This window comes from Lynx canadensis, chromosome A1 (assembly GCF_007474595.2).
Source record: "Lynx canadensis isolate LIC74 chromosome A1, mLynCan4.pri.v2, whole genome shotgun sequence".
NCBI classification, from domain to species: domain Eukaryota; kingdom Metazoa; phylum Chordata; class Mammalia; order Carnivora; family Felidae; genus Lynx; species Lynx canadensis.
Window position 1 is genome coordinate 91,448,328 of NC_044303.2, and position 12,502 is coordinate 91,460,829.

The 12,502-nt window shown below is 40.2% G+C and overlaps 1 protein-coding gene across 1 annotated transcript; it reads right to left on the reverse strand.

Annotated features, from left to right (window-relative positions):
- Window positions 1-4,994: 4,994 nt before the first annotated feature.
- On the reverse strand, window positions 4,995-6,086 carry LOC115514988 (olfactory receptor 1361-like). Its single transcript, XM_030317124.1, has 2 exons — window positions 5,173-6,086; window positions 4,995-5,022 (listed from the first exon to the last, which is right to left on the reverse strand). Exons 1-2 carry the CDS (start codon window positions 6,084-6,086, stop codon window positions 4,995-4,997), a joined length of 942 nt encoding a protein of 313 aa, XP_030172984.1.
- Between the last annotated feature and the right edge of the window lie 6,416 nt (window positions 6,087-12,502).

A 12,502-nucleotide genomic window follows, 5' to 3' on the forward strand; every position in this document is an offset into this window, starting at 1 on the left:
TCTCTTTTTTCCTTCATTAGTCCGACCAAAAATTTATCAATTTTGTGTCTCTTTTCAAAGAATCAGCTCTTGTCTCATTGTTCACTTCTATTGTTTTTTCTTTAGTCTCTATTTCATTTATGTGTGCTCTGATCTGTATCAGCTCCTCAGTCTTTCCTTGTTTTTCATGACCTTTACACTTCTGAAGAGTTCTGGTCAGGTATTTTGTACAATGCCTTTCAGTTTTGGGTTTTAGAAACTTTCTCATGGTTAGGCTATCATTATGGCTTTGGGGGAAGAATCCCACAGAGGTGGAGGACCCTTCTCATCATGTCATATAGGGAGCACATGATATCATTGTGACTTTGAATGATGTTAACCTTGATTACTTGGTTAAGGTAGTATCATGGTCAGGTTTCTGTATTTTAAAGTTACTGTTTTCCCTTTTCTGTACTCTGGTCTTCGGAAGTAGGTCACTAAGTCCAGCCGCCATGAAGGAAGGGGAAGAGGATTAACTTCCACCTTTTGGCAAGTTGGGGTGGGAGAAGTATCTACATATAATACTTGGAGTTTTTCTGTAAGAAAAATGTACCCCTTCTCCCCCATTTATTTGTATATTCGATCATTTGTTTTTATTAGTATGGACTCATGTTTATTTACTTTATACTTTGGGTTATAATGCAGTACTACTTTATTTATTTGTTGCTTGACTTGTTCTAGTGTTGGTCATTGGGAGCTCTTTCTTGTTGCCTGCTATGTCTCTTTGTCATGCTCCCATCTTTTTTTTTTTTTTTTTAGCTTTTCCTTACTTTATTATTTTTTTAATGTTTATTTATTTTTGAGAGAGAGCACACAAGCAGGAGAAGCAGAGAGAGGGAGACACAGAATCTGAAGTAGGCTCTAGGCTCTGAGCTGTCAGCACAGAGTCCGACGAGGAGCTCAAACCCATGAACTGTGAGATCTTGACCTGAGCCAAAGTCAGTCGCTTAACCGACTGAGCCACCCAGGCTCCCCTTCCTTACTTTCTTATACCTCATGTCATGTCTGCTGACAATTTCAGGAAACTGCTCTTTCAACTAAATTCTAAAAGGTATTAAATGGCAGATTGCATATCAACATCAGTTATGGGAAGTCTGTATTGTGCTTGCTTAAAATAACTTGGCTTAAAAGCTATTTATTTGTTTATACTCAAAGACCTAAGAAAGAGTAAAAATAATGTCACATCCTTCTTGCCAGATATTTTCACAATACAGTAGCAGGGATCTGCCTACAGATCACTGTATCTCACATTTAAAAATCAAGACACCCTGGGGCACCTGGGTGGCTCAGTTGGTTAAGTGGCCGACTTAAGCTCAGGTCTGATCTCACTGTTTGTGAGTTCGAGCCCCATGTTGGGCTGTGTACTGATAGCTCAGAGCCTGGAATCCGCTTCGGATTCTGTGTCTCCCTCTCTCTCTCTGTGACCCTCTCCTGCTCACACTCTGTCTCTCTGTCTCTCTTTCAAAAGTAAATAAACATTAAAAAAAAAATTTAAAAGCTTTAAAAATCAAGACAAGCCTGGACCAGTAGTTTTTGGCCGTCAACATGATATGCCTAAAGTTTAGAGCAAATAAAAGATGGCCTGTCTTGAAAATGGGTTTGGCAAGATACTGATTCTTTGTGGCTCGTGAAAAGTTAGTATAGATAACTAGATTTATTAGGAATCAGAATTCATCAGTTAGGCCAAACTGGTTTTTAATATTCATGGGATAAAAGGACAAGGTCATCTACTGAAGGCCGATTGATGTTGTGAGAGACAAAGTCCATGTGAAGCTTAGCTTCTGGCCTCAAGCACAGGGAGACAAGATACTACATGCAGGACAGTAACAATCTTTATGAGGTTGCAATACCAGTGAAAGGCTTCAGCTCATAAGAGATAGTACCAGGCTCTCCTGGAAGGCTCCCTGGGCTGGCGTAGCCTTGGAGCAGACACTTGAAGCACAAGTTGGAGGGAGATGATCCCATGTCACTGGAAAACATCTCATTTGCAATGGCCAGTGTCTGGGGAAATATGCTGGGAAGCGGGATAAGCCTCTCTTTCAACATTCACTGAGCTGAAGTCAACTACCCAAGTTGTTTCAATTGTTTGCAAAAAGCTGGCCCCTAGTGGCTAATTAGTGCCAGATGGAAGTTGCCTGTGAGGAAGGGGGATAGTGTCTGCTGGGAGTCCCACCTGCAGAGAAGAGGCCCTGGAGAGTGAATTCCCAGACAGAGTCCTGATTTCCTGACTGCACCCAGGGTGGACTCTGCCAGCCTGGTCCTGCATCTGGTTCTATGGAGGAGAGGGCACTAGAGGCCCCAGATGATGCTGAGCTTTAATTTATGAGTTCAGAATTTCATGAGTTCATATCCTATGGGTGCCTCACATGCAAGAAACCACAATAAAGGCTGATTCTGCCCAGGCCCCTGGAGTAAACTCCTTTCACTGTCTCCCCTACAGTCCCCTTATGTAGTCGGCCTGTGAAAAGTAATGCAGGGAGCCAGTGAAGATTCAGTAGAAGGTGGTCTGCAGAAGTAGGAAGATTAAAGTTCTGAGGCTCTGGTAAATTGACCAGCATATAACCTCTCATACCGTAGCCAGTCTGACCCAGACCAAGGCCTTTCCTCTTTCTGTTCACACCATGACACTGACATTTTAGAGGATTCTTTTCCCCTTTAAGGCAAATTTGCTGTATGGTGAATGATGGCTTCTGCCCTAAGATGAATTGATGGGAACCATGTGGATACAGAGTGATCAGAGTCTGTACCATCTAGTACATTCACTGACTTCCCTCTGTCTTCATCCTCCTTCTCATACCCAACCTTTAACTGAAAGTTGAGGGAGAGAGGGACTGAGGAATAAAACCATACCCCAAAACATGGCTCTTTCCATTCAACCCTGATGCCTCTTTGGGTCCTAGAATTCAGTGAAATGTTTCCATGTTCCAGAGTAAATTTGTCAGTATTCTAGATCCCTAGATGTAAATTCTACTACTCTGATTTTTTGTGTCTAGGAATGTCCGCTTTCCAGTTTCCCATTACACTTGCCTACCACATCATCAATGATTTTTCAATACATTATTATTTGGGATGAAGAAAAGGTCTACTAAGCATTGTAGGGGATATGCCCATGCATAATCTATGGTACTTTCTTGAATAAGTGCATTGTGTAATAACCATATGAGACATGTATGCAGAAAGATATGGGCAATGCAAAAAATATGATGAGCCTAAAATGGTCCTATAACCTTAAACACCAATGTTGGTCTGTTATATCTCGAACATTTGCACTAAACTACTTCTAAAGTCAAACTCCTAGTTCAGGAAGATACATCAGGTTTACCACATATAGTCCGGTTTCCATCAGCACCAACATACATTAGGAAGTTCACATGCTGTATCTGAGAAGCACTATATTGTGTGCTCCATAAATGTCTGTGGGATGTGATCAGTAAATGGGTTCAGGGAAATGCACAAATATTCCAGTCTTAAAAAAATCTGGGGAGTCTTCCAGCAGAGAATGAAGGAAGGAAAGAGAAGGAAAATAGGAGAGACAAGTCATGGAACAGATGAATATGTGAGTTGATGATAAAATTGTAGGTATAGGTTGAGGCCAAATCATGTTAGACATTTTATTTGAAGGTAATATTTGGATTTATCCTGGCCTCTTCAATGTTTTATATAAGGACTGACTGAAAAAATACAATCAGTGATTTAGTATGATCAGACAGATCCTGTGTGCAGGGTAGAAGTGTAGGGAGAAGCAGGAGGCAGTCAGATTTACCATAAGGCTGTTGCTGTGGTCAAGGTAAGAGTTGGTCACTGTTAGGACCAAGTCAGAAAGGAGCTGATGGTGAGAACAATGAGTACTGATTAGCACTCAGTCCTATTGGAGTTTGGGGATTGGAGATTGGAGGAGTTTGAGAAAGGAGAGAAGCGAGGGCAAGAAGGCCAGTGAGGGGAGGAATATTGAAGATTGGCCACTGGAGATTAGATGAGTGCCCTCTGGACACCAAGAAAGAGGAGGTGGGAACTTTCTTGTGGGTTCTGAGCCCTCAGGTATAGAGTAGAAGAGGCTAGGACTCCTGGACACTTGGCCCCATGGAGTAGAACAAACTCTGGGCTTTGAATCAGAAGTCCTGGGTCCCAATCCAAATTCTATAATTAATTCATATTTTCATGTCCCTAAGATGCTATAGTAACTCTGGACACTTCAGCATCAAGGGATCCTAATTCCCTTAGCCCATTTTTAAAAAGGGTTTATATATTTATTTTGAGAGAGACAGAGAGAGTGCAAGCAGAAGAGGGGCAGAGACACAGGGAGAGAGAGAATCCCAAGCAGGCTTCACACTGTCAGCACAATGGAGCCCGATGCAGGGCTCCATCCCACAAACCATGAGATCATGACTTGAACCAAATTCAAGAGTCAGATGCTCAACTGACTGAGCCACCCAGGTGCCCCTTCCCTTAGACCATTTTGACTTGAAGGGATACCAAGAGTTCCATGAGGAAGTCTAGCTACTATCTGACGTTTCCTGACTCCCATTCTGAGCAAAAAAGCACCAAAAATTTAGAATGGTAGTGAGGGAGAGTAGTGTACAGGTAGGGTTCTGAACTCTAAGAGATTGGGAGATTGACTTGAGCCTAGGATAGAGGGAAAATTACCTAACTCAGTAACAACCAGTGACCCTGAGAGTCAATAGGACCATTCTGTAACCAACAATTACTAGTTGTACAGTCTTGGTAATGATAACCTTTCTGTGACTCAGTAAATTGTGGATAATTTTAACACCTCCTAATGTGAAGCCAAGAGGGCATTGATTTAGAGCCAGCTCTAAAGTCCTCTGAAATTCCCAGACCATTGTGGTGGCCACTGTCTCATGGGGTTGCTGGAATCATCCCAAAACTATCCAAATATGTCTTGTCCTGAGTTTTTGGTTGTTGGTAAAATGAGTGTTTAGAATGAGCCCTTTTTATAATTAACAAACTTAGCAGTTTTAGGACTTACAAGCAACTATCGGCCTCATTAGAAGCATGAGCATGATCATGTATCATTAATTGGAGGAATAGTCATGAGTGAGTTTATATCTATCTGGGACTCAGTTTCTCTGTTTATAAAATGAAACAATGTATAATAGCCAAAAATCTTCTAAACTCTAAAATTTTCTAGAATTTGAGATCAGTTTCCTTAAGGCTCCCTTCATATCACGATTTCTCAGACTGTAGATGAAGGGATTGACCAGGGGAGTCACCACTGTGAAGATGACAGTGGCCACCGTGTCTTGGACTGAGTAGGAGGATGAAGGGCGCATATAGACCCCCAGGATTGCCCCATAGAAGAGGGACACCACAGTGAGATGGGATCCACATGTGGATAGGGCTTTCCTTATTCCATGGGCAGATGGCAACTTCAGTACATTAGAGAGGATATACGCATATGAAATGATGATACATGTAAATGGTGTCAGAAATATCAGTCCACCCACAGTGAATACCATCAGGTCATTGATAAAAGTATCAGAACAAGACAGCTTTAGAACTGCATAGGGGTCACAGAAAAAGTGATGCACAGTATTGTTGAAACAAAAGGTGAGTCGGACCATGAGAAGAGTGTGTAGGAGAGCATGCAGGTTTGTAATGACCCAAGAGACCACCACCAGAAGGATACAGAGTTTGGGCTTCATGATCATGCTGTAGTGGAGTGGGCAACAGATGGCTACATAACGGTCATAGGCCATCACACTCAGAAGGAACCCATCCATGTTGATGAAAGTGATGAAGAAGTAGATCTGGGTCATGCATTCCACATAAGAGATAGACTTGCTTCCCAGTATGTGATTCAGCAGCATCTTGGGGGTTGTGACTGATGAAAAGCAGATGTCGATGCAGGAGAGGTTAGCCAAGAAGAAGTACATGGGGGTATGGAGATGACTGTCACAGCTGATGGCCAGGATGATGAGAATGTTCCCAATGATGGTGACCAGGTACATCCACAAGAACAGCCCAAAGAGAATCTCTTCCTGCTTTGACTGCCCAGAGAGTCCCAGGAGAAGGAATTCTGTGACCGTAGTCTGGTTGTCTCTATCCATGTCTGCAGGGGAGAAAATATCATCATAGGGTTAGATCATATGTCAACATTTGAGCAAATATATTTTGGAACCACTTTTCCATTTGGTTGAGAATTACCTAAAGCTGAATAGTCTTTTTGACACTTTACTATTACAGGTTTACAGAAAAACCCTGGTTAATTTAAGAGTGTTTAATTACCAGTGGCTATAGTTTTATTTATTCTACTCTTATTTACTGAGTACCATATACAGATACTTTCATGTATGGTATTTAGCCTCATCTAATAATTGAGATATTTTATTTCACTTAACATATAAAAGAACTGAGGCTCAGGGCAGTTAAGTGATATTTCCAAATTCATGAGACAAGTTAGATATCCAAATTGGGTGAAATGCTTTTTTCTGTATGGTCTTTTTTGATTCGCTAACCATTTATTGTAAAAACTTAACCATGTGGCAGGTTCTGTACTAAATGCTGTATTACAAACCTGCAAATGTTATCTGTGGCATTTATATTTTCCCAAATTATGGAAAATTTGTTGGTTTTGAAAGACCTAGTTGGTGGTTTGTCCCTAAAATTTTAGCTGCTTTTAAGTTGACCTAAGCATAGATCACAGCTGTTGGGAAGGCTGACCTAAGCACACTGTTCAGGTTGCTGTGTGAAACATTCATCTGATTTCTGATAGAAGAACAAAGACAGATATATTTTTGAAAGTGATACACTCATGTGTGTATATATATGTATGTGTGTGTGTGTGTGTGTGTGTGTATAACCTTGGATGGTGAGTAATTTGTTCTGTGAGTGTTCTGCAAGACAAGCAAACATTTCTAATAAATTTTAACTTAATAAAGGAGCAATGTCTTGCAATACAAGTAGTGCATAAAGCCAAATGTCACATGATCACAACTGAGCCAATGGTTCTTGAAATTCGCTTTGATATATGAGTGCTTTGGAATATAAGCATGTTTCTGAAATGATTTATGCTCGCAAACCAAGGTTTTACTGTGTGTATATGTATGTATACACACACACACACACAATAATTTAGTCAGATTATTTTTGCTATTGGACAAAAGGGATTTACTGATTGGTAAAGCAAATTCATGTGGTACCTCCAGCAGATAATCCCCACACTAAGAAATCATTATAGGGAGGGAGGAGTCAAGTAAAGCACTGTGAATGAAATGTCCCTGGAAGAATTTATGGTATTGGAATAGTGAAGGAGAGGGAATGCATTTGTTAGTCATGAGAACAAAGGCTTGAGGCAAAGGGAAGAAAGAGAGGCACGAACTGCTTTGTGATATGACTTGATTGCTAGGCCAGAGGATGTTGTAGGGAATATTCCTAGGAATTGGTTGTAGGATATATATAAAATGGAAAATCTCCATAGTGAGGTGCCTGCCACTGAGATTTCAATCCATAAAATCAAGGGAAAAGTGCTGAGACTGGAGGTTGTTTTTTACCTGGACTATTTCCCAGGACACAGGTAGGTAAAAGAGTACTAGACAGAAGCTCGAAGATGCTCCAGAAGGAACCTGGTTAATGTGGACTGGAGACGTTGAGGGGTGAGGGAGACCTGTCATCAAGAAGACAAGAGACTGGCTGGGCAGCGGGTGTGAATATTCTGGTCTCAAAGACAGATAGTTTCCCATAATGGAAACAGAGGAGAAGATAAAAAAGAGGGATAACAGGATATCAAATGAGATTCTTCCTGTCATCTTTGAATTGCTACAAAGGCCAAATAGTGAGTAAAACAAGCTCAGAGTATCCCATGCTTCCTTGTTGTAGAGTTTCCCACTTCCAGCATTGGGAATGTAGGTTACAGCCAAAAAAAAAAAAAAAAAAAAGGGGGCGCCTGGGTGGCCAGTCGGTTAAGCGTCCGACTTCAGCCAGGTCACGATCTCGCGGTCCGTGAGTTCGAGCCCCGCGTCGGGCTCTGGGCTGATGGCTCAGAGCCTGGAGCCTGTTTCCGATTCTGTGTCTCCCTCTCTCTCTGCCCCTCCCCCGTTCATGCTCTGTCTCTCTCTGTCCCAAAAATAAATAAACGTTGAAAAAAAAATTAAAAAAAAAAAAGAATTTTCCAGTTTAAACCTTCAAATTGAGACTCCCCAGGAAACCAGCCACATTTTAGTAGTCACCCACTGAATTCCTCTTACTATGAGTGGATATAGTGGGAGGAGGTAAGGTAGAGAGTAGGGGCAGCATGGGAGGGGCTTGAATGTCTGCCAGAAGAGTCTCTGTTGTGGGGAGGAAGGGGCAGCTCTTGGCCTGAGCTTCTGGACAGGATTTTTAGGAGCCTGCAGTCACTGACCCTAGCGCCACTAACCTGAGCTGTCTCCTTCGTCTCCCACTGCTGCTTTTCCACGTCCTCCTTGAAAACGTGCTTGCTCAGTCCTGCAATGGGCAGCACGTCCTGAAAAGGGAAAGGCTTGTATGTGTCAAACCAGGACACATGCCCCCTTTGAACTTGGTCAGGTGCAGAGGGATTTCTTGTATCTGCTTATCTGTGTGTTTGTGTGCACGTGAATCTGTTGTTGGAGGTCCCATGCCCTCACCTGCTTTTCCAGCCCTTCTTACCTGGCTGTCCTCTGCTGCTGTGAGATGTGGTCATGGAACCCCCATCTCCACTGGCTCCTTGCTTGACGCTGGATGATACAAAAGTGTCAGCCAGGGCTGAGGACTGAGGAATCTTTGCTGCTCTCCTAGGTCTGGTGTGGATGATTGGGAACAAACAAGCAGATCTTCCTTCCCTGGAGATTAGGACTTTCTTAGGGATCAGGGCAGAAATAGCTGCCAAGGTTGGGTGTCCCCAGGGTGGATTCCCCATAGAGACACACATTTTAAGTGTTTGTTTTTCATATTCTGTCCAGACACAAAAAATAGGAATGAGAGAGACTGGAATCTTGTTCAAATACTTGTTACACAATTTTGGATACTCACATCCTCCTTTCTTAGTCTGTTGTCTGTCTAGGAAATCAGTGACAGGAAGAGTGGGAGGTATGCTTTGTGATGATCAACTATATAATATACATAAACATTTAACCAATTAAGAAACTGTATGAAAAATGTAACAACCACCATAACAGAAAAAGTCAAAAGCTCTTAAAAATACAAGAAAAAATTTACTAATTTACACTTTTATTAAAATACTTTATTATGCCCTTCTCAAAACTTAATGATTCTAGTAGGCAAAAATCATGTTAATCAGAGATTTGAATTACCAAATTTAAAGTATGATCTAGTAATTTTAAATAAGTATATATGCACATATGCACAATTACACATACATAACATTTTTATATTAATTATATATAAATAATTCCCTGAACCCAGGGAATATTAACTATTATTGAATATCTTACTGGTTATAAGAAAATTTGGGCACCTGGGTGGCTCAGTCAGTTAAGTGTCCGACTTCGGCTCAGGTCATGATCTAACAGTTTGTGGGTTCGAGCCCCACGTCAGGCTCTGTGCTGACTCTCAGAGCCTGGAGCCTGCTTTGGATTCTGTGTCTCCCTCTCTCTCTGCCCCTCTCCTGCTCATTCTCTGTCTCTCTCTGTCTCTCAAAAATAAATAAACGTTAAAAAATTAAAATAAAACTCTTAAAAATTTTCTGAAATCTAAACTTTGGAGACCACATTCTCTGGTCATAAAATAATAAAATTAGAACTCAACAAATATAATACAGAAAGAAAACGAGTTTTTGCTTGATTATTTTAAATTTAAGTATACTTTATATAGAGTAAAAATAATCTATTTTAGAGTACAGTTCTGCAAGTTTTTGACAAGTGCATCTAGTGTTGTGACCACCATGATAATCAAAATACCAAACGGTTTAATCATCCTTCAAAATTGCCTTGTGTTCCTTTGTAGGTAACCCCTACCCAAACTCCAGCCCCCAGCAATCATGATATAAGTATATCAATATTGCTGTTCATTTTCCTGTTAAGTAATATTTAATTGTTTTGATGTACCAGCATTTGTTAATCCATTGATTAGTTCAAGGACATTTGCACTGTTTTCTGTTTGATGGATTATGAATAAAGCCACTATAGTTGTTTGTATACAGGGTTTTCTGAACATAGCTTTTTATTTTACTTAAATAGATATCTAGGAGTATTGTAGACTGAATGTTTATGTCCCCCAAATTCATATGTTGGAGCCCTAACCCCACTGTGGCTGTATTTGGGGGGGGGGTGTGTCTAAGCGAGTACTTAAGGTTAAATGAGGTCACAAGAGTACAGCCCTGTTTTTTTCAAAAAATTTTTTAATGTTTATTTATTTTTGAGAGAGAGAGACAGAGTGTGAGTGGGGGAGGGGCAGAGAGAAAGGGGGACAGGGGATCCAAAGGAGGCTCCAGGCTCTGAGCTGTCAGCACAGAGCCCAACATGGGGCTCGAACCCACAAACCGTGAGATCATGACCTGAGCTGAAATCAAGAGCCGGATGCTTAACCAATTGAGCCACCCAGGCACCCCAGGGTACAGCTCTGTTCTGATAGGATTATTGTCTTAGAAAAAGAGACCCCAAAGAACTCTCTTCCTCTTTCTGCACAGAGGCACTGAGGAAAGGTCATATGAGGACAGTGGAAAGGTAGTCATGGGCAAGCCAAGAAGATGGCTCTCCCCAGACACTGAATCTGCTGGAACCTTGATCCTGAACACATAACCTCCAGATCCGTGAGGCAATAAATTCTGTTCTTTAAGCTACCCAGTCTGTGGTGGTGTGTGATGGCAGGACACCTGACTAATAAAGCAAGTGTATGTATAACTTTTTAAGAAACTCCATTTTCCAAAGTAGGTGTACCATTTACATTCTCACCAGCAATGAAAGTGAGTTGCTATTGCTCTGCACATCCATGATCTTTTCAGGGTTTGGTTTTTAGCAATCTAAAGGGCATGTAGAGTGATTTCATTGCAGTTTTAATTTGCAAGTCTGAATACTAATGAGGCAGGGCATCTTTTGCCCATACATCATCTGGGGTCAAGTGGTCTATTCAAATCTCTTACCCATTTGAAAAATTGAGCTGTTTTCTTATTTTCAAATTTTCAGACTTCTTCACATATTGTGTTTATTAAGCATTTATCAGATGTAGCGTTTGCAAATATTTTCTCTGAGTTTGTGGCTCGTCTTTTCATTTTCTTAAAAGTATCTTCAAAGAGCAAACATTTTACATTTTTCTGAAGTCTGATTTATAATTTTAAATCGCATTATGGATCATGCTTATGTTGTCAGACCTACAAAATCTTTGTCTAACCTACGATCACAAAGATTTGTTCCTATGTTTTCCCCTAGAAATTTATAGTTTTTGTTTTACATTAATGTCCATTATCCATTTTGAGTTAATTTTGTGTATCATGTGAGATAAGGATCTGTTTAATTTTTTCTTTTTACTCTGCCTATCAAAATATTGCAGTTTATTAAAATATTGTAGTTTATTTATTAAAGAGATTATCTTTTCCACATTTAATTGCTTTGGCACCTTTTTCTAAAATCAATTTAACATAGATGAGTGGGTCTATTTCTGAGTCTATCATGTTCCATTAATGTATGTGTCTATGCTCTGGTCAAAACTATTGTAACTTGATGTTAAGTCTTGAAATCAGATAGTGTGAATCCTTTAACTTTGTTTTTCTCAAAATCGTTCATTTGCCTTGCCATATAAATTTTACAAGCAGTTGTTAATTTCTAAAAAAAATTTTTAAATAGTCCATCAAATATTTTTATTTGACTTGTGATAAATCTGTAGGGTATTTGGAGAGCAGTTGGTTTCTTTCTAATATTTAGTCTTCCAATCTGTAAACATTGTGATAGTTTCCATTTCTATGTCTTCTTTGATTTTTTTCAAAAACATTTTATAGTTTTTAGCATAGAGACTTTGCATGCACTCAGTCAGTTAAGTGGCCAACTCTTGGTTTTGGCTCAGGTCATGATCTCATGGTTCGTGGGTTCGAGCCCTGCATCAAGCTCTGCACTGACAGCCCAGAGCCTGCTTGGGATTCTCTGTCTCCCTCTCTCTCTGCCCCTCCCCTGCTCATGTTGCTCACATGCTAGCTCTGTCTCTCAAAAAAAAAAAAAAAAAAAAAAAAAAGACGGCATATGTTTTAAAATTTAGACTTAAGTAGTTCATGTGTTTTGATATATTATAAATAATACTTTAAAAATTGTTGATTTCCAATTATTCATTGCCAAGATATAGAAATCTGATTGATTTTTATGTGTTGTATCCGATGACCTTGCTAAACTGTGTTCTAGGAGTTTTTTGTTTTCTTGTGAGATTTGTTTTTGTATATTTCTTGGAATTTTGTACCTGGGCAGTAATGTTATCTACCAATGGGTTAGCTTTATTTTCTTCCTTTTCAATCCGTATGTATTTTTTCCCCTGCTTCACTGCACTGGCTAGGACTTCCAGTACAATGTTGAATAGGAGTGGTAAG